Raw genomic sequence first — 22,758 nt, forward strand, 5'->3', positions numbered from 1 at the left:
CACACCCCAACACAGGTGTTTGAGTATGAGGGTCAAACAAACCCTGCTTGTCCACAGGTTTTTCTGTTCTGCCATGAGTTGATCGTTTCTCTGTCTTTACTGTTGGTTGTTCTACTATATCTATATCTATACACATAGATCTCATTTCAGAGGATCAGCCGTAGGAGATAGGATGATCAGGTAACTTCTGAGTGCTGCTAACGGACCGGCCACTAAAACCCCTAACCTGCTAGGAGTGTGCTGCTTCGCGTGGTCAGACACTGTTTACGTTTGTGGGTTTTCACCTGGAAGATAAAGCTGACTGGCGCGTGCGTGTGTGTGTGCGTGTGTGTGTGCGTGTGTGTGTGTGTGTGTGAAGGACTAATGTCTGTAGCTGTTAGAGGCTGAGAGCATGTGGTGCATGTGTGTGTCATCGCCAGGCTGGTCCTGGGTCAGTCTGGGAGACACTGTGCTGGGGCTTGGCTGTACCACATCACCACCAGGCTGGTCCTGGGTCAGTCTGAGACACTGCGGTGTGCTGGGGCCTGGCTGTAACACATCACCCCCAGGCTGGTCCTGGGTCAGTCTGGGAGGCCTGGCTCTGTGACACGCTGAGCTCCAGGGGGTAAAGATGGAGGCGTGTGAGGAGGGAGGGGAGGGGCGGAGCTGAACCCAGCATGAGCTATGTCTGACCTCACTGGATGGATGCTACAGCATGGCTCCAATGAAGGATGCCAGACAGGGATTTACTGTGTGTGTGTGCGTGTGCGTGTGTGCGTGTGTGCGTGTGTGCGTGTGTGCGTGTGTGCGTGTGCGTGTGCGTGGCAGGCGTTCCGCCGCGGCCCGGATCCAGGAGCTGTTCCGCCGGAGGAAGGAGAGGAGGGAGATGGCCGAGATCGAGACGCAGAACATCCGGAGACCTTCAGTCAAGATGGTGTACAAGGGCCACCGCAACTCCAGAACCATGGTGGGTACAGAACACCTGGCCTTAAAACTCCAGAACCATGGTGGGTACAGAACACCTGGCCTTAAAACTCCAGAACCATGGTGGGTACAGAACAACTGGCCTTAGAACTCCAGAACCATGGTGGGTACAGAACACCTGGCCTTAGAACTCCAGAACCATGGTGGGTACAGAACACCTGGCCTTAAAACTCCAGAACCATGGTGGGTACAGAACACCTGGCCTTAAAACTCCAGAACCATGGTGGGTACAGAACACCTGGCCTTAGAACTCCAGAACCATGGTGGGTACAGAACACCTGGCCTTAGAACTCCAGAACCATGGTGGGTACAGAACACCTGGCCTTAGAACTCCAGAACCATGGTGGGTACAGGACACCTATCCTTAGAACGCAGGAACCATGGTAACTACAGAACACCTCCCCTTAGAAGTCTAGAACCATGGTAACTACAGAACACCTGGCATTAGAACTCCAGAACCATGGTAACTACAGAACACCTGGCCTTAGAACTCCAGAACCATGGTAACTACAGAACACCTGGCCTTAGAACTCCAGAACCATGGTAACTACAGAACACCTGGCCTTAGAACTCTAGAATCATGGTAACTACAGAACACCTGGCATTAGAACTCAAGAACCATGGTGGGTACAGAACACCTGGCCTTAGAACTCCAGAACCATGGTGGGTACAGAACACCTGGCCTTAGAACTCCAGAACCATGGTAACTACAGAACACCTGGCCTTAGAACTCCAGAACCATGGTAACTACAGAACACCTGGCCTTAGAACTCCAGAACCATGGTAACTACAGAACACCTGGCCTTAGAACTCCAGAACCATGGTAACTACAGAACACCTGGCCTTAGAACTCCAGAACCTGGGCCTCTGTAGATAAGATCTGAAGATGAAATATGACCCAAGACTGGCTGGTAAACAAATACCTGATCTGCCTCTGTGTGTGTGTGTGTGTGTGTGTGTGTGTGTGTGTGTGTGTAGATAAAGGAGTCGTGTTTCTGGGGTAATAACTTTGTGATGAGCGGATCGGACTGCGGCCACATCTTCATCTGGGACCGGCACACGGGAGAACACCTGATGCTGCTGGAGGCCGACAACCACGTGGTTAACTGCCTGCAGCCACACCCCTACGACCCCAGTCAGTACCGCGTGTGTGTGTGTGTGTGTGTGTGTGTGTGTGTGCGTGTGTGTGTGTGCGTGTGTGTGTGTGCGTGTGTGTGTGTGCGTGTGTGTGTGTGTGTGTGTGTGTGTGTGTGTGTGTGTGTGTGTGTGTGTGTGTGTGTGTGTGTGTCGGAGAGGACAGTCATACTCGCTTCGAGTGACCACCGATGATGGGTGTGTGTGTTTGTGTGTTTGTGTGTGTGTGTCAATAATGTGGTTAAATCCTTTGCAGCCCCAACCCCAGCTACTCACTTCTCCTTCCTCAAATATACTGGGATAATGTTCAAAACACTCCACGGTAGCTGTGTGTGTGTGTGTGTGTGCGCGCGTGTGTGCGTGAGTGTGTGTGTCAGAATGTGTGTCAGAATGTGTGACGTGTGTTTCTGTGTTGCAGTCCTGGCCTCCTCAGGGATCGACTACGACATCAAGATCTGGTCTCCTCTGGAATCCTCTCCCTCCTTCAACAGAGTCCTGGCAGACGAGGTACTGAGGACCTGTTAGAACCACACACACACTCTCCTCCTCACACACACTCTCCTCCTCACACACACTCTCCTCCTCACACACACTCTCCTCCTCACACACACTCTCCTACTCACACACACTCTCCTCCTCACACACACTCTCCTCCTCACACACACTCTCCTCCTCACACACACTCTCCTCCTCACACACACTCTCCTCCTCATACACACTCCTCCTCATACACACTCTCCTCCTCACACACACTCTCCTCCTCACACACACTCTCCTCCTCACACACACTCTCCTCCTCACACACACTCTCCTCCCACACACACACTCTCCTCCCACACACACACTCTCCTCCTCACACACACTCTCCCCCCACATACTCTCCTCCTCACACACACTCTCCTCCTCACACACACTCTCCTCCTCATACACACTCTCCCCCCACACACACTCTCCTCCTCCCACACACTCTCCTCCTCACACACACTCTCCTCCTCCCACACACTCTCCTCCTCACACACATTCTCCTCCTCATACACACTCTCCCCCCACACACACTCTCCTCCTCACACACACTCTCCTCCTCACACACACTCTCCTCCTCATACACACTCTCCTCCTCATACACAACTCTCCTCCTCACACACACTCTCCTCCTCATACACACTCTCCTCCTCACACACACTCTCCTCCTCACACACACTCTCCTCCTCATACACACTCTCCTCCCACACACACACACTCTCCTCCCACACACACACTCTCCCCCCCCACACACACTCTCCTCCTCATACACACTCTCCTCCTCACACACACTCTCCTCCTCATACACACTCTCCTCCTCATACACACTCTCCTCCTCACACACACTCTCCTCCTCACACACACTCTCCTCATACACACTCTCCTCCTCACACACACTCTCCTCCTCACACACACTCTCCTCCTCACACACACTCTCCTCCCACACACACTCTCCTCCTCACACACACTCTCCCCCCACACACACTCTCCTCCTCATACACACTCTCCCCCCACACACACACTCTCCGCCCACACACACACTCTCCTCCTCATACACACTCTCCCCCCACACCACTGTCTTCTGAGAGAGAGCCTAGGGGACCTTCCTCTTGGGACCTTAGTCCAATGCAGCCAAAGTTCCCGGTTTCAGTCAGTAGAGGGCACTGCAGGCTCTGAGGAGAGCTGGAAGTCGGTCATTATAGTTTTGGTGGTGCTCCTCCATCAGCTGGAGAGACAGCCTGGTCTGGAGGAGGATCTCCCCTGTCCCTCCTACCCCTCCTAAACCCCCTCACAACCCCACTGCCCTCTCTGACACAACATTGAATGGAAAGAATAGAAATAAAATGCAGATATCAGTCCCAACTCTCTCTCTCTCCTCTCCCTCTCTCTCCTCTCCCTCTCTCTCTCTCTCTCTCTCTCCCTCTCTCCTCTCCCTCTCTCTCTCTCTCTCTCTCTCTCCTCTCCCTCCCCCTCTCTCTCTCTCTCCCTCTCTCTCCCTCTCTCTCCCTCTCCTCTCCCTCTCTCTCCTCTCTCTCTCTCCAGGTGATAACTCTCTCTCTCCTCTCTCTCTCTCCAGGTGATAACTCTCTCTCTCTCCTCTCTCTCTCTCTCTCCAGGTGATAACTCTCTCTCTCTCCTCTCTCTCTCTCTCTCCAGGTGATAACTCGTAACGAGCTGATGCTGGAAGAGACCAGGAACACCATCACAGTCCCCGCCTCCTTCATGCTCAGGATGCTGGCCTCCCTCAATCACATTAGAACAGGTGAAAACACACACACACACTCACACACACACTTACACGCACACACACACACAGACTCACACACACACACACACACACTCACACACACACACACACACACGCACGCACACACACAGACTCACACACACACTCACACACACACAGACTCACGCACACACACTCACACACACACTAGGGATGCAACGGTACAGTTAGCCCGCGGTTCAGTGCGTACCTCAGGTTTTGGGTCGTTTTCTGTACATGTTTTGTGCGTAAGGAGAAAAAAAAAAAGATAGTAATCCAAAAAGTGTTTCTTTATTTTGCTTATTACTTATGGGACTTTTCCATTACAAACACATTCCAGAATGTGCCTGGTACATAACACCTATTGTATAATATAAAAAAATATAAAGATATAATAAAAAACACTTCCAAAAGTTAAATAATAAACACTTTCAAATATGAAAGTGCTGCTTAGCCTTGATCATGGTTTAGTAGCCTTGATCATGGTTTAGTAGCCTTGATCATGGTTTAGTAGCCTTGATCATGGTATAGTAGCCTTGATCATGGTATAGTAGCCTTGATCATGGTTTAGTAGCCTTGATCATGGTTTAGTAGACTTGATCATGGTTTAGTAGCCTTGATCATGGTTTAGTAGCCTTGATCATGGTTTAGTAGCCTTGATCATGGTTTAGTAGCCTTGATCATGGTTTAGTAGCCTTGATCATGGTATAGTAGCCTTGATCATGGTTTAGTAGCCTTGATCATGGTTTAGTAGCCTTGATCATGGTTTAGTAGCCTTGATCATGGTTTAGTAGCCTTGATCATGGTTTAGTAGCCTTGATCATGGTTTAGTAGCCTTGATCATGGTATAGTAGCCTTGATCATGGTTTAGTAGCCTTGATCATGGTATAGTAGGGGCTGAGAGTTTGAACCCCAGGCTCTAGTGTGGGGGAGGAGCTGAGAGTTTGAACCCCAGGCTCTAGTGTGGGGGAGGGGCTGAGAGTTTGAACCCCAGGCTCTAGTGTGGGGGAGGAGCTGAGAGTTTGAACCCCAGGCTCTAGTGTGGGGGAGGGGCTGAGAGTTTGAACCCCAGGCTCTAGTGTGGGGGAGGAGCTGAGAGTTTGAACCCCAGGCTCTAGCGTGGGGGAGGGGCTGAGAGTTTGAACCCCAGGCTCTAGTGTGGGGGAGGGGCTGAGAGTTTGAACCCCAGGCTCTAGTGTGGGGGAGGAGCTGAGAGTTTGAACCCCAGGCTCTAGCGTGGGGGAGGGGCTGAGAGTTTGAACCCCAGGCTCTAGTGTGGGGGAGGAGCTGAGAGTTTGAACCCCAGGCTCTAGTGTGGGGGAGGGGCTGAGAGTTTGAACCCCAGGCTCTAGTGTGGGGGAGGAGCTGAGAGTTTGAACCCCAGGCTCTAGTGTGGGGGAGGGGTTGAGAGTTTGAACCCCAGGCTCTAGTGGCACAGAAAGACACAGTGTGGCTTTCATGGGCTAAAGCACAAGAGAGAGTCTCACACTTTTTCACGGTCTCAATCTAGTTGCCCCGTCTCTTTTAGATCGTCTGGAAGGCGACCGCTCGGAGGGTTCCGGGCAGGAGAACGAGGACGAGCAGTAGCCGGCGGCCATCTTGTTTTGAGGACGAAAAAGACGCCCCCACCACCTTTTCTTTTGCTCCCAAAGCACTTGAGAATGAGATTTGTACAAAAGAACCATGTAGAATATCTCCTTACCTGAGCTCGTTACATTTCTAGCCCCCTTCTTTTTTAAGATGACTTTCTTACTGAGGTTTCTGTATGAGAAGACAATATCCGAGGAGAAAAGTGTGTGAATGCAAGCATTAAGCAAGACAATATTATATTGAGAGTGTGAGTTCAATGTAGGCGACTGGTGTGTGAGGATGTCTAAGTGCAATATTATTATTTTGTCAGGAGAAAATGATCCTTGATCAGTGTTGATGTGTGGGATTTCGTATTTGTAGAGCAGGGCAAAGATCTCTGTTTATATACTGTTCTTGCAGTTATGCATGTGAAAAACGAGAATTATGCTTTAAATAAACCATTTTGTTGTTGCAAAACACGCTGTATGCCTGAATTTAATGGATGTGGATTACACACACACACCAGTAGAGGCACCTGGATGTCTGCCTCCTGCCAACCACAGGACAGGTGGCCTTTGTTGTGTTAGGCACAAGCACTAGTCCAGCCTCACACCACCCCACAAGCACTAGTCCAGCCTCACACCACCCCACAAGCACTAGTCCAGCCTCACACCACCCCACAAGCACTAGTCCAGCCTCACACCACCCCACAAGCACTAGTCCAGCCTCACACCACCCCACAAGCACTAGTCCAGTCTCACACCACCCCACAAGCACTAGTCCAGCCTCACACCACCCCACAATCACTAGTCTAGCCTCACACCACCCCACAAGCACTAGTACACCCTCACACCACCCCACAAGCACTAGTCCAGCCTCACACCACCCCACAAGCACTAGTACACCCTCACACCACCCCACAAGCACTAGTCCAGCCTCACACCACCCCACAAGCACTAGTCTAGCCTCACACCACCCCACAAGCACTAGTCCAGCCTCACACCACCCCACAAGCACTAGTCCAGCCTCACACCACCCCACAAGAGTAGTCCAGCCTCACACCACCCCACAAGCACTAGTCCAGCCTCACACCACCCCACAAGCACTAGTCCAGCCTCACACCACCCCACAAGCACTAGTCTAGCCTCACACCACCCCACAAGCACTAGTCCAGCCTCACACCACCCCACAAGCACTAGTCCAGCCTCACACCACCCCACAAGCACTAGTACACCCTCACACCACCCCACAAGCACTAGTCCAGCCTCACACCACCCCACAAGCACTAGTACACCCTCACACCACACCACAAGCACTAGTCTAGCCTCACACCACCCCACAAGCACTAGTCCAGCCTCACACCACCCCACAAGAGTAGTCCAGCCTCACACCACCCCACAAGCACTAGTCCAGCCTCACACCACCCCACAAGCACTAGTCCAGCCTCACACCACCCCACAAGCACTAGTCTAGCCTCACACCACCCCACAAGCACTAGTCCAGCCTCACACCACCCCACAAGCACTAGTCCAGCCTCACACCACCCCACAAGCACTAGTCCAGCCTCACACCATCCCACAAGCACTAGTCCAGCCTCACACCACCCCACAAGCACTAGTCCAGCCTCACACCACCCCACAAGCACTAGTACACCCTCACACCACCCCACAAGCACTAGTCCAGCCTCACACCACCCCACAAGCACTAGTACACCCTCACACCACACCACAAGCACTAGTCTAGCCTCACACCACCCCACAAGCACAAACAAACACACGCACACACACACACACACACACAGCTTTCATTAATAGACATGATAAAGGGTCCAGTGTTGATCACTGGTTTGAGTTGCGTGTTTCACATTCCAGGGAACTCATCTTCATTCCAGTGATGCTGAAGAAAAAACACCAAACTTCTAATATGTAAAAAAGCAACTTTAATACACAATACAAAGTTCATTATAGTGGAAATCAAAAGTGTATTAATACCGTACTGGAGTATCGTTCAATCGTTCAATATGCAATGTACCATACACACGTCTGTATATACATACAAATATATAACACTCAATTGTGAGGTATATAATATGCTGATATAAGCTCCTATTAGCTGACAGAATCCCCAGTGATGCTGTGAGGGAAGTGGTGTTAATGAAGGGGTTAGGAGCTGAGCGATGTTGGTGTTGGCTTGTCCGTCGCCCATGTGAACGAGGGGTCCTTCACTAGTGTTCAGCAGGGTGGCTGGGGGCCCTCACTGCTCACAACTCAACTCTGAGCTTACTAACGAGACACCATCGCCTAAACACCGACTCGGGGGTTTTCTTCTTCTCATTTCTTCCTTAAGCAGCTTTATTGTTTGTGGTCAGGGATGTGTAGAAAGCTGGTCTGCTGTTGTCCACCGTACTGTACAAACAGGAAGTACTAGCCGTGTCAGGACTACGTCTATACTTCCCATATCCTGGTTCGTCTTGACAATTCTCCCATTTTCTTACCACTTCCTGTACCATGTTAAGATGTGCTCTGGTCCTCCTGTGATACTGAGATGACCCCGCTGGATTAGTCTCCTCCTGTCTGGACGCCTCTCCTTCTGGGGACAGACTCCTGCTCACTCTCTCTCCTGCTCTGGGCTCTCTCTCTCTGGTCTCTGTCTCCTGCTCTGGTCTCTCTCCCTCTCTGGTCTCTCTCTCTCTCTGGTCTCTCTCTCACTCTGGTCTCTCTCACTCTGGTTTCTCTCTCTCTGTCTCTCTCTCACTCTCTGGGCTCTGCCCATTCAAGTGCAGCGGTAGGTGTAGTCTAGTCGGGGACATGTCTAGTCGGGGACATGTCTAGTCAGGGACATGTCTAGTCAGGGGACATGTCTAGTCAGGGACATGTCTAGTCAGGGGACATGTCTAGTCAGGGACATGTCTAGTCAGGGGACATGTCTAGTCAGGGACATGTCTAGTCAGGGACATGTCTAGTCAGGGACATGTCTAGTCGGGGACATGTCTAGTCGGGGACATGTCTAGTCGGGGACATGTCTAGTCAGGGACATGTCTAGTCGGGGACATGTCTAGTCGGGGACATGTCTAGTCAGGGGACATGTCTAGTCGGGGACATGTCTAGTCAGGGACATGTCTAGTCAGGGACATGTCTAGTCAGGGGACATGTCTAGTCGGGGACATGTCTAGTCAGGGGCAGGTCTAGTCAGGGGACATGTCTAGTCGGGGACATGTCTAGTCAGGGGACATGTCTAGTCGGGGACATGTCTAGTCAGGGGACATGTCTAGTCGGGGACATGTCTAGTCAGGGACATGTCTAGTCAGGGGACATGTCTAGTCAGGGGACATGTCTAGTCAGGGGACATGTCTAGTCGGGGACATGTCTAGTCAGGGGACATGTCTAGTCGGGGACATGTCTAGTCGGGGACATGTCTAGTTAGGGGACATGTCTAGTCAGGGGCAGGTCTAGTCAGGGGACATGTCTAGTCAGGGGCAGGTCTAGTCAGGGGACATGTCTAGTCAGGGGACATGTCTAGTCAGGGGACATGTCTAGTCAGGGACATGTCTAGTCAGGGACATGTCTAGTCAGGGGCAGGTCTAGTCGGGGACATGTCTAGTCGGGGACATGTCTAGTCGGGGACATGTCTAGTCAGGGGCAGGTCTAGTCAGGGGCAGGTCTAGTCAGGGGCAGGTCTAGTCAGGGGACATGTCTAGTCAGGGACATGTCTAGTCAGGGGCAGGTCTAGTCAGGGGACATGTCTAGTCGGGGACATGTCTAGTCAGGGACATGTCTAGTCAGGGGCATGTCTAGTCAGGGGACATGTCTAGTCAGGGACATGTCTAGTCAGGGGCAGGTCTAGTCAGGGGACATGTCTAGTCAGGGGACATGTCTAGTCAGGGACATGTCTAGTCAGGGACATGTCTAGTCAGGGGACATGTCTAGTCAGGGACATGTCTAGTCAGGGGACATGTCTAGTCAGGGACATGTCTAGTCGGGGACATGTCTAGTCAGGGGACATGTCTAGTCGGGGACATGTCTAGTCAGGGGCAGGTCTAGTCAGGGGACATGTCTAGTCAGGGGCAGGTCTAGTCAGGGACATGTCTAGTCAGGGACATGTCTAGTCAGGGGACATGTCTAGTCAGGGGACATGTCTAGTCGGGGACATGTCTAGTCAGGGGCAGGTCTAGTCAGGGACATGTCTAGTCGGGGACATGTCTAGTCAGGGGACATGTCTAGTCAGGGGACATGTCTAGTCAGGGACATGTCTAGTCAGGGGACATGTCTAGTCAGGGACATGTCTAGTCAGGGGACATGTCTAGTCAGGGGCAGGTCTAGTCAGGGGACATGTCTAGTCAGGGGCAGGTCTAGTCGGGGACATGTCTAGTCAGGGGACATGTCTAGTCAGGGGCAGGTCTAGTCAGGGGCAGGTCTAGTCAGGGGACATGTCTAGTCAGGGACATGTCTAGTCGGGGACATGTCTAGTCAGGGACATGTCTAGTCGGGGACATGTCTAGTCAGGGACATGTCTAGTCAGGGGACATGTCTAGTCAGGGACATGTCTAGTCAGGGACATGTCTAGTCAGGGGACATGTCTAGTCAGGGGACATGTCTAGTCAGGGACATGTCTAGTCGGGGACATGTCTAGTCAGGGGACATGTCTAGTCAGGGGCAGGTCTAGTCAGGGACATGTCTAGTCAGGGGACATGTCTAGTCAGGGGCAGGTCTAGTCAGGGACATGTCTAGTCAGGGACATGTCTAGTCAGGGGACATGTCTAGTCAGGGGACATGTCTAGTCAGGGGACATGTCTAGTCGGGGACATGTCTAGTCAGGGGACATGTCTAGTCAGGGGACATGTCTAGTCAGGGACATGTCTAGTCAGGGGACATGTCTAGTCAGGGACATGTCTAGTCAGGGGACATGTCTAGTCAGGGGCAGGTCTAGTCAGGGGCAGGTCTAGTCAGGGGACATGTCTAGTCGGGGACATGTCTAGTCAGGGACAACACCACTCTGAGCGCTACACACTACACACTAACAACTCACCTGGGGGGCTGTACTCAGAGCAACGCCACTCTGAGCGCTACACACTACACACTACACACTAACAACTCACCTGGGGGGCTGTACTCAGAGCAACACCACTCTGAGCGCTACACACTACACACTAACAACTCACCTGGGGGGCTGTACTCATCAACACACTGATCAACACACTATCAACCACAACTCAGCTAATGAGCAGCACCTGGTCCTATGGAACCCTGAAGTGTCCCTACGTGAGGGGACCCCTTCATGACACAGTAGTAAGGCCAGTAGTGAGGCTGTTTACGTCATTATGAAGGTGTACGTCGTCTATTATAACTACTGACAAGGCACTTAATATCACACTGTATGACACACTTGGTCCAACGCACTCTAATGGTCAGAGGGCCAGAGATTAGTAAGACTAAGAAGAACTAAATCGCCGTCGACGCGTTTCTTAGTCCTGGACCGGGCTGACCTGAGTCCGGCAGGCTAGTCCTGGATGTACCTCGTTCTCCTGGCCTCCTCACAGCGGTCAGGAGAAAACGCTCTGTAAACAGGCGACGTCGCCCTGGCGTTGAATGTCTGTTTTTGCAAGTGAACACTGCGCGAGGGAGTCCGTACCTAAACGCCTGCCGTGTGACACACCGAGCGAAGGAGGTTTGTGTTTTCAGGCCGATAACAACTCCTCCTCCTCCTCCTCCCTCTCCTCTTCCTCATCTCTGTCGTCTTTAACGATTCCTTCGTCGATGCTCTCCAGCCTGAGTCTCTGGCCGTCCAGGTACCGCGGTCCTCTCGGCCCCGCCCCCCGCCGCCGCCACCAACAGCCCGGCGGGGAGGAGGGGGTCGTCCCCGAACAGCGTGAGCTTGGCGTCGCTCTCGATGGCGCGCGCCAGGCGCGAGGCGAAGCTGTCCAGGGACTTGTGGATCTCAGCCTGGACCTGCAGGGTGGACGGGACCGGGGGACTGTCCGCTGCGGAGAGACGGGGGGAGAGAGAGGGGGAGAGAGAGGGGGGGGGCGAGAGAGGGGGAAGAGAGGGGGGGGGCGAGGGGGGCGAGAGGGGAGAGAGAGAGGGAGAGAGAGGGGGAGAGAGAAAGGGAGAGAGAGGGGGAGAGAGAGGGGGGGGGCGAGAGACAGGGGGAGAGAGACAGGGGGAGAGAGAGGGGGGGGGGGAGAGGGGGAGAGAGAGGGGGGAGAGAGAGAGGGGGAGAGGGGGGGGCAAGAGGGGGAGAGAGAGAGGGGGGGGAGAGAGAGCGGGAGAGAGAGAGAGACAGGGAGACAGGGGGACGCCTGGACATCAGTCAACTACAGACAGTACTCCTGCAGCGGGGGAGGGGGGGCGGGCCTCACCCCTTCCTGTCAATTACCTGACGTGTGACATTCTGGAACGCAACACCACAACAACAACAACAACGCAACACAGAGACCCAGCAGGAGACGACAGACACATGTGAACAGCTCCTCTCAGTCCTCTCTCAAGATCCTCACCTGTCCAGGTCCCTTATCTCTCCTCCATCTCTCCCCCCACTCTCTCTCCCCCTCCATCTCTCCCTCCCTCTCCTCTATCTCTCCCTCCCTCTCTCTCTCCCTCCATCTCTTCCTCCCTCTCTCTCCCCCTCCATCTCTCCCCTCTCTCTCTCCCTCCATCTCTCCCTCCCTCTCTCTCTCCCCCTCTCTCTCTCTCCCTCTCTCCCAGGTGAGAGGTACTCCTCCTTCTCTCTCTCTCCCTCTCTCCCAGGTGGGAGCTGTAGGTACCTTTGGAATGCTGCTCCACCTGGTCTTCAAGGTGACAGAGCTCCGCCTCTTGCCGGCCAAGTTGCCATGGTGATGGGAGTGGGAGGTGCCGTCGGTGGAGAAGTTGTCCAGAAGCATCACGTCTGTACCTGGGGAGGGGGTGGGTAGAGGAAGGGAGAGGCAGGAAGGAAGGAAGGAAGGAGTGAGTGAAAGAGAGGAGTTGCTAAATTCAGTTTGCGTTGCAGCCGGCGTTTCGCAACGCGCTGCGATTACATCACGTCCACACCAAGGTTATTATAGTTAACGAAAACTAACTAAAAAACGAAAACTAGGTGTGAAAAATTTTTTAGTTAACTGAAATAAAAACAAAAACTAGGCTTTACAAAAAAACGATAACTAACTAAAACTGTATTGTGTGTTTACAAAACTAACTAAAATAAACTAAAATTGTAGAGAAAATGTCCTTAGTTTTAGTCTTTTTCATTTCATACATAAGCCTAGTATTTTGGGTGGATATTAAATCTATCCTCCATTATTTCTTTAGCTGTGCCCCAGCGCAGGAGTAACCTGACGTTCGCCAGATGGCTTGTTTTGCACAGAGTGAAACAACATGAGCTCACAAGATCAGAATGGTCTCACGAGGCTAGCGCAGAAAAAAAACTAACTAAAACTAATACTGAAACTAATAAAAACTAAACTAAAACTAAGCATTATCAAAAAAAATAAAATAAACTAAACTAGTAAATCTGTTTTAAAAACTAATAATTACTAAACTGAAATTGAACACAAAAAGTTAAAACGATAAAAAATACAAATAAAAACTAATGAAAAAAGCAAAACTATTATAACCCTGGTCCACACATGAGGACGCTCACAGGGTGACACGCCCCCCTGAGCCTGCAGGGCTGGCCGGATTAGTCCCGGCTCGTTAGCACATTCCAATCACAAGTAAATAAACAACAATCTCAATCCTGTTAAGCAGCCCTGACCTCTGTACAGACAGAGGGGTCAGGGAGGTGCTGGACTAGACCAGGGAGGTGTTGACCACGTCCGTACAGACAGACGGGGAGGTGCTGGACTAGACCAGGGGGATGTTGACCACGTCCGTACAGACAGAGGGGTCAGGGAGGTGCTAGACTAGACCAGGGAGATGTTGACCACGTCCGTACAGACAGAGGGGTCAGGGAGGTGCTGGACTAGACCAGGGAGATGTTGACCACGTCCGTACAGACAGAGGGGTCAGGGAGGTGCTAGACTAGACCAGGGGGATGTTGACCACGTCCGTACAGACAGACAGGGAGGTGCTGGACTAGACCAGGGAGGTGTTGACCACGTCCGTACAGACAGACAGGGAGGTGCTGGACTAGACCAGGGAGGTGTTGACCACGTCCGTACAGACAGACGGGGAGGTGCTGGACTAGACCAGGGAGATGTTGACCTGCTGTGTCTCTGGACCAGTGAGGAGCGCTGGCTGTGCTCAGCTGTGGAACAGGACTCTGGAGGGAAACTGATGATCTAACGGAGAACAGAAGACACTCTAGGACTGAAATACTATTCCACAACTACAAATGAGAATATCGGACACTCCATCAAAGACTTTCCACACATTCCTGCACATTACAACAGGAAGACACTTTTCAAAATCCCAGGATATTCCAGAAATTCCCTGTGACGCGTAGATGGATAGATATGGGCTTGATTATTGATCCTGAAGTGGATGGATATGGGCTTGATTATTGATCCTGAAGTGGATGGATATGGGCTTGATTATTGATCCTGAAGTGGATGGATATGGGCTTGATTATTGATCCTGAAGTGGATAGATATGGGCGTGGTTATTGATCCTGAAGTGGATAGATATGGGCGTGGTTACTGATCCTGAAGTGGATAGATATGGGCTTGATTATTGATCCTGAAGTGGATGGATATGGGCTTGATTATTGATCCTGAAGTGGATGGATATGGGCGTGGTTATTGATCCTGAAGTGGATAGATATGGGCGTGGTTACTGATCCTGAAGTGGATGGATATGGGCGTGGTTATTGATCCCTGAAGGGCGGTTCTTACAGGAGTCCTGGGTGAAGCTGAAGCCGGTGTCTCCAGTGCTGCTCCCCGGCGCCAGCAGCTGCCCGCCCCCAACCAACATGGCCGTCAGGTGGGGCGACATGCCCAGGTCTGCAGGGACACAATGCAGGTGTCACGCAACAACAACAACAACAATAATAATAATAACAGCACAACTGCAAAGCAAAAGAACAGCAGCGTCTGTCACACAACAAAATGTGACACAACCCCACACGGTCAACGTCAATCAAATCATAAAAATGTCAAAAACTACCGCCTACTTCCATTCCAACACACACAGCGAAGAGGTCTGATGCAACATTCCATTCTATACATTCTGTGAACCCCATAATAGTCGTTGTCTGGGAAACCGAGGGCCACATTTCTCTGCCGTCCCGGTCCTGAGTTCCCAGCATCAACAGTCCTGATCACAACCCCCCGTATATAATCACAGACCCTCCCCCTAAATCACAGACCCCCCCCCCCTAAATCACAGACCCCCTTAATCACAGACCCCCCCCCCCTAAATCACAGACCCCCTTAATCACAGACCCCCCCCCCCAAAATCACAGAACCCCTTAATCACAGTCCCCCCCTCAATCAGAGCCCCCCCCCCCCCCCCTCAATCAGAGCCCCCCCCCCAGCACCTGTGATTCTGTTGGAGATGCTGAATAGCCTGGCGGTCCGGTGTCGCGTGGCGAATGACTCCCGGTAGTACCGGTCCCCGAAGCACATCCCCAGCAGCTCCTTCCTCACCGTCTTGTTCCACAGCCCGTAGATGAGCGGGTGACAGACAGCGCTGCAGAAGGACAGCCAGGCCACCAGGGTCTCCACGCCCGGGGACACGCTGCCCTGGCCCCACGCCGCCTCCGTGCACACCGCCCCCACGTAGGGCCCCCAGGTGGCCAGGAAGGTCCCCACCACCACCAGGATGGTGACGAAGGCCTTGCACTGGCTCCCCGCGTACACCAGGCTCCGCCGGCTGCCGTTGGACGAGGTGGAGGTGGACGAGTTCTTGCGGCTGCCGCCCCTCTGGCCGTCCTTGTCCGGGGCGGACGCCGTCACCACCGTGCCGCAGTGCACCTTGCGCGCCTTGAGGCGCGCCACGCGGAATACCACGCCGTAGCACAGCAGCATGGCGGCCAGCGGCGGCGCGCTGCACCAGCCCACCCAGAAGGCGGAGTAGCCCGGCGAGCGGTGCCACGCCGCCACGCACGTCCACTTGAAGCAGTCGAACTCGAAGGAGGACCAGCCGAACAGCGGCGGCAGGCAGCCCACCAGGGAGTGCAGCCACACGTAGGCGATGGCCACCGCCGCGCGGTTCCCCGTGATCCTCAGCGGGTAGATCATGGGGTAGAGCACCGCGTAGTACCTGCAAACAACAACAACAACAACATCATTCACATCCTAAGTCGATAAGTAAGTAGCCTTGAGAACCAATGGTTCTGGAGCCTAGTGGCCCATAGGGCAGGAGCTGCTGTTCTCCTGATTGGCTGTCACGTTCATTTATATGCTGATGATACAGTTGTCTACTTTATTGCGGATACTGTTCAGGAAGCTATTGTTAACTTGCAGCTTTCTTTTAATGTACTACAAGAAGCTCTGATCAATCTTAAACTAGTCCTAAATCCTTGCAAATCTAAGTTTGTTAGTTTATGTTATGATCGACTCCACCTGTCAGCGGCTAATGGCTTGCATATTGAGTCACAGAGTACAAATGTCTTGGTTTGTGGTTGGATGATAAACTCTCTTTCAAGTTTCTTTTAGATAATCTAGCCTCTAAGCTGCGGCAAATTGTCTTCCTGTACAGAAACCGTTCTAGCTGTCCTATGTCAGCAGGAAGAGAATTGTTCAAGCTGTCTTCTTATCAGTATTAGACTATGGTGACATGATCTATAGACATGCTTCCATAACTACCCTGAAACCCTCATCTGTCTACCACTCAACCCAACCCTTGATGCTGAGTGCTGAAGCAGGGAGGGATTGGGTACCATTTTTTTTATAGTCTTTGGTATGACTCGGCCGGGGATCGAACCCACAACCTCCCAATATCAGGGTGGACACTCTAACCACAAGGCCACTGAGCTGGTAGATTCCAACTAGAAAATACATTTCCTGGAAAAAATGTGAGGTGGGCTAGTTGCTGAAGCTGGTTGTAACAACTACTGCCAATAATATTATAACTACTAACTATTGTAAATACTGTATAACTACAGTACTATAAACACCATTGCTATTACTATTATAACCACAAATATAACTGTTAGCACTACCAATACTACTAAATAAATGTCAATATAAATATAAAAAACTACTGCTTGTAATACACTCAAAAATAGATTAAACATCTCATGACTCATCATTTTAATAAGCTCAATAGCTCAAAAAAGGTATAAATATTAGTTTAGTCTGAATGTCATTCTGAATGTGTATTTACCTAGTAATAGTACCTGCAATCAAGAACAAGTCAATTGGCCTGCTCTATCAACACGTCACCTTAGTCATGGGTATGTTTTTATCTAAAGGAGGCCATTCTGGGTCCTCCCCTGTTATTAATCTATCTTTCTAACCAGAAAGCATGACTATTATGGATTATGGCCTCAGGACACTATGCTTATGACTGTTCCTAGAGTTCAGACTGAGTTGGGAGAGAACGCCCCATCTGCATGGAACAGCAGTAAACTGAACTGAAACGCCAGGATCTGCTCACTGAATGAATTTAAAGCCACGTGAAATCTATAACAGACTTTCAGTGTAACACGGTGCAGCTGAGAGTGCAAAGCTTCTATGAATAACGTCTCTTTTAAATTTACAAGCTGTGTTTTCACTAGACACCCCTGTTTTACCAGAGGGTAGGAACTACACCAGCATGAGTGACAGGTCCTAGTTTTTGTAAGAAGCGATTTAGTGCGGAGGCTCTCAGTGTCTAAAGTACCTCGTAGCGACGACTAGACTTATGAGGGTAGAGGGACGCAATACACAGATGTAATAATCGATGGGACATTTGTCCACCGACAGGGACACGGCCTCCTCGCCGGGACTGACCTGTCGATGGCGATGGCGCCCAGGGTGAGCATACTGGCGGAGCTGATGAGGAGGTAGAGGAGGGCGGTGAAGTTGCACCACACCACACCGAACACCCACTCCCTCCGGGCCGAGCTCACCGCCACGAAGGGCAGCACCAGCACAGCCAGCAGCAGGTTGGACAGCGTCAGGCTGAACACGAACTTGTTGCTGGGGGTGAGGAGGTAGGGCCGACGGTACAGGGTGGCCACGATGAGGAGGTTCCCCAGGCAGGCTAGGAGGGTGATGGTCACGATGGAGACGGACTCCAGGACCAGCGAGCCGGCGCCGGCGTGACGGTCCTGGTCCAGGGAGGAGCAGTTACGGCTGAGGTTCATGACGAGAGGCCGGAGCAGGGCCGGCTGACAGACTGCATACTGACGGACTGGAGGAGACGGAGAGTTAAACAACAACATCACTTCCTTGGTTTCAGTTAAAACAAGCCTATTATTATAATCAACACACCGGGGCTAGGGAGAGGGGAGGTTGGTGGTGAGAGGCTATGGGGGCATTTAACAACACCACATCCACTGCGTTTGTAATAACTCAGGGCAACCACGCACACGCCAGGGCCAGAAACACAATAACACCCCAGCGGCGGAAGTTCAAATAAACAACCCGAAAATCATGATCGCGCAATCGCGCTGGACTTCAGACTTCAGTAAACTTCACTTTCCCGAAACATCAACAGTAGGCTGCTATGCTAACGTTACAAGAAAGGGTTTGAATACTGTCGCAGACAAGTTATTTCTCTCAAAACCATCAAAAGAAAAGCAATACTCATATACCTCCGATTCCACTGTTATTTCCAAATACTTATAATGCTATCGATACCAGTGTAGGTTGTTATATTCAAAGATATGCTATAGCTTGTTAACTATTCCCCAAATCCAACCCGTGTCCCCTGATCTTAATCTAGAGGAAATCACCACCGCACTGTGAAAACTTTCTCCATTGTCCCAATAAAACCCCAAATCCCCCGTCCTCACCTCCAGAAAAGCGCAGTAGCAGAACTCCTTCATCTCGCTCCTCCAAACTACAAAACCTCTTCCGAATTTGATGCCAGGCGAATGAAAAGCGACGACCCGCTATTAATCTGCGAATCTAACCTCATCCCCATTCCATCTTCTCTACTTTCACACTGGGATCCAGACAGCGTGCAATGGCGTCCAGCTCCCTCCGCCTGAGCTCCGTCTTCTCCTCCTGCGGGTCTCCGCTGCTGTCTGTGGGTGGTCCGGTCTGCTCCAGACTGCTCTGACTCAGCCCAGGAACACTTTAGTCTGTTCACTATTCTCACTAACAAGTTTGTAAACAGGGCACAGGGCTTTTAATTGTGTTAAAAGCGTTACATTTCTTGTTCATTTGATTTTTGGTTTTAATACTGCATCAATCACATGCTTTTCAACATATTAAATGAAGTTTAATGCAACATTCACAGTACATTAACATTTATTTCAATAAAAGCATTATACTCGTCCTAGAAGTATACAATCTCAGTTCAGCACTCTGGACCAAGCCCCCAGGATCAGCTTGGCGCATTGAAGCCACCATGGGCTTTCAGGCCAAGCCCGGTATTGCAAGGCATGCGGCCCAAGAACCCTTATTTCCCATGTTAGTGGATGATGATAGATAGGGCTAGAAAAGGAAAACAAAATTTTTCTGGGTATCATTCAGCATCAGAGACCAATCTTATCAATATAAACTTTTAGTTTTAGGGGTTTGGGGGTTTTTGAAGCCACCAATACCTGTATTGAGCCATTTAAACATGTGCTGTGCACGAGCCTCGGGGACGCGCTGGTCGCGCGTTCGTGAGTCCTGCGAGCTCGGGAAAGCACGTGACCATAGGAAGACCCGCCCTACTCTGCCTCTGATTGGATAGGAAGTCATGTAATGACATCGGTTAACATTTGCTATGCTTATGATCATGCTAATCATAGATATGAACGTATGTCTATGATGCAAATGATCATGACATGTGGTTACTTTAGGACATCGTTGGAAAAGATCTAGAGGGTAAGTGGGTCAATGTTGAATAACTTAGCTAACATTACCTAATGTTACATTTCTTTATATTAACATCAACTATATTGATAGGCTAGGGAGCTATGCTAACGGTAGCTAATGCTAACGGCTTAGGGTTAACGTTAGTTAGTTAATGCTAACGTTACGTTCGGAGGTCTCAGATGTATTTCAATTTTAACAATGTTGAGCATGATCAATGTGACATTGTTCATACATTGATTACAGTCTGTAATCTTGTCTGGCATTATTTAGCTATAGTGGGCTGATGCTTGCTGCTGCTACTATAGCATTTGCCACATTATACATCAAATTAATCAAGCATAGTGTTATTACCTGAAGGCATTATTACCATTGCAAGTAAGCATGCCATGTATATGCCATGCCTGGAAATCAAATTAATAGTGTAATTATTCCCCATCATAGCTCATTGTACACTGATATAATCATTCTCCTTGCCTTTGCTAATACTCATCTCTTTTATCAAACTTTATGCTAGGAAAGAAATCTGGCTGTGATTCGTCGCTAGTGCTCATCCAGGCTGTTGTCATCTCCCGCCTGGACTCCTGCAACTCCCTACTTGCTGCCATCCTGCAGCGTTGGCCATCAGACTCCTGGAGAAAGCTGCTGCTAATCCCGTGTTCAACGGCCCCATGCTCTTCCACACAACTTCCCTACTCCTATATGTATAGTCTGTATGTTTTTACGTGTTTCTTTACATGTCTTTACATGTGTATTTGTCAGGGTTTGTCTGTTAGTGATTGTCGTGTCCCCACTCTTGGCCTGCACCTTGACGTGGTGAGTGGGCTTTAAACCAAGCCAGGCCTTTTATAGTTGTGTTTTGTGTTTTTCTGTTTGCTTAAGTGTCTAATATTGAAGGTACAAAACCTTTAAAAAAAGAAGCCCCTTCCTTCCCATAAAATTCCTGCGATTGTAACAGGTGTATTGATTCCACCACACTTGCCCACACTGGGTTCAAACCCGGGTCCTCTGACTTAGGAACGCACATGACCACCTTTCTAGAACACTGCCACCAGCTATCCCAATGAAAAGCTAGCGAATCAATTGTGCACATGGGCAGTACTAATACTGAGGACAGAGTTTAAACCAGTTCAACCAGATATTCACTGAGCCTGACGGGCACCTGCCAGCTAAAAAACCTAGTACTGTCACCCTCGACTTCTGCTGCGCCTGTATCCAGCCATAGGGGCTGATTATTTATAATGATGTTGATGAAGTTTAAAACCTTATTTACACATAGTGTTTGCTGTTTTAAAAGATAAATGCAGTGATATGAGGCGCCACCTATTGGTGAGGACAAAATCATTTTTTGACTGACTAGATGAGATAATGAATTCCTGATGTGCATAATGATGTCACTAAATCCCACTGTGATTGCTTTTTCAGTCAGTGAACAGGAAGCAGAGCAACCCCTCTGTGTTCGATCACCTGATAGAAGAACCTCCTAGGTGAGACCACACTACAGTACGTTGCTCCAGTAAACATATGAAGACCCAGCCGTATTTAAGCTGTCTTGTCTAATTTGAGCTGTCTTGTGAAGTCCCTGTTTTTCACATACTCCCCCCAACCCCCCCCCACCTACAGATGTGTAGTGCTCTGATCTACAGTCCCCCAAGTACAGGCAAGACCCCAGTGGCGCGGGTGCAGACTAACGAGTGTAGGCAGGGAAACACAAAGGTGTCTATAAGGAAAGGAGCTGACTGCCTTAGCAAGTGGGTTGGTGAATCAGAACACATAATCAGCTCTGCCTTCTCTTTGACCAGGTTAGCCAATGGGGCAACTGTGGCGGTGGGGGGAGGGGGGTATAATTATTGGACAGGACACCTGACCATCATCCTCAGTGTTGACTGAGAGCTTGTGATGGCTGTTTGTTGGTCTCTCCCCAGGTCAACCTAATGAGACCCTCCTTCATCTTCTTCAACAAGATAGACCGGCTGTCCCCAGTATGCTCCAGCAGACAGGACCAGATACACAGGTGAGGCCTGTCTGTCACGGAGCCACCGCCTCGCTCCGCCTCTGGTGTAACTCGGTTCTTTAGCTTGGCTGCGTACTTGATTGATGTTGCACATGGGCGATTGGAACTAAACTAACCTTGCGTTGCATTTGTCTCTCTCTCTCTGGCTCTATCGTGTCCACTCTGCTGGCGCTGATGGATGGGTTGGACAGTCAAGGGGAGCCAGTGGTCCAGTTCCTGTTCATGCTTGGTTGTTGCCTACTCACCTTCCCATCTCCTGCATCACCTGCCACCTGTCTCCACTCTGCCCAGCTGCACCTCATCCCTCATTACTCTTAGCATTAATACCAGCAATTTCCCTTGGTTCTCTGTAAGATCATCCAGTCATCTACCAAGTCTGCTCAGCTCTTCTGTCTGCCATATTTTGAAGTTGTTTATTGAAATTGAGTTAAAGTAGTTTGTATGGGTCAAGCATCCTCCAGTTTGTATGACTCAAGATCTGTTTACTGCCATGTATATGGTTCACACATACTAGAAATTTGACTAGGGTTAAGGCATACACTGGTGACATGTTTTTAATTGTTTTGTGATCACTGTCTTTGTGATATTTTCTGATGACCAAGCCTTTGATCTAAGCAGAGCCTTAGCACATTATGGAGGAACCATGTCCCTTTCTTTTACCGATCCCTGAGAGCAAGACCTGTGAATGTCCTGAACAGTGTGGTGGCCACATTTGTTGGGAATTTGGGTGGAAACAGTGTGGAACATCATTGCATAGTTTGACTGCCATTTCATACCAACATTAAGAGAAAGTGGAGAAGTAGGCTATACCTAGAAAATACTATAGTTGTGCAATTCGTTTGTACAGTCTAGTAGTTAAATGGTTAAAAATGGGCAAGCAATAACATTGGAGGGAAATGTATACTGACACTGATGATTGTTTCA

At 50.4% G+C, this 22,758-nt stretch overlaps 2 protein-coding genes across 3 annotated transcripts in view; one reads left to right on the top strand and one right to left on the bottom strand.

Moving 5' to 3' along the window:
• The window catches only part of dcaf6 (ddb1 and cul4 associated factor 6), a 33,445-nt gene extending 27,012 nt beyond the window's left edge, over window positions 1-6,433 (top strand). For both annotated transcript variants that reach the window (XM_084443005.1, XM_084443006.1), the window contains 5 exons: window positions 808-946; window positions 1,942-2,098; window positions 2,516-2,604; window positions 4,276-4,381; window positions 5,913-6,433. In XM_084443005.1, the coding sequence (XP_084299131.1) occupies window positions 808-946; window positions 1,942-2,098; window positions 2,516-2,604; window positions 4,276-4,381; window positions 5,913-5,971 (550 nt within the window). In that variant the 3' untranslated portion in view covers window positions 5,972-6,433. The remainder of the gene's footprint in view (window positions 1-807; window positions 947-1,941; window positions 2,099-2,515; window positions 2,605-4,275; window positions 4,382-5,912) is intronic.
• Window positions 6,434-10,829: 4,396 nt separating this feature from the next.
• gpr161b (G protein-coupled receptor 161b) lies at window positions 10,830-19,021 on the bottom strand. Its single transcript, XM_084443207.1, is given in 8 exon segments — window positions 10,830-11,747; window positions 11,749-11,930; window positions 12,714-12,743; window positions 12,746-12,841; window positions 14,760-14,867; window positions 15,404-16,128; window positions 17,802-18,204; window positions 18,809-19,021. Coding segments are annotated over 7 exon segments (1,617 nt in total). The 5' UTR covers window positions 18,158-18,204; window positions 18,809-19,021; the 3' UTR covers window positions 10,830-11,627.
• Window positions 19,022-22,758: the final 3,737 nt, after the last annotated feature.

The sequence above is a fragment of the Borostomias antarcticus genome (assembly GCF_949987555.1).
Source record: "Borostomias antarcticus genome assembly, chromosome: 9".
NCBI classification, from domain to species: domain Eukaryota; kingdom Metazoa; phylum Chordata; class Actinopteri; order Stomiiformes; family Stomiidae; genus Borostomias; species Borostomias antarcticus.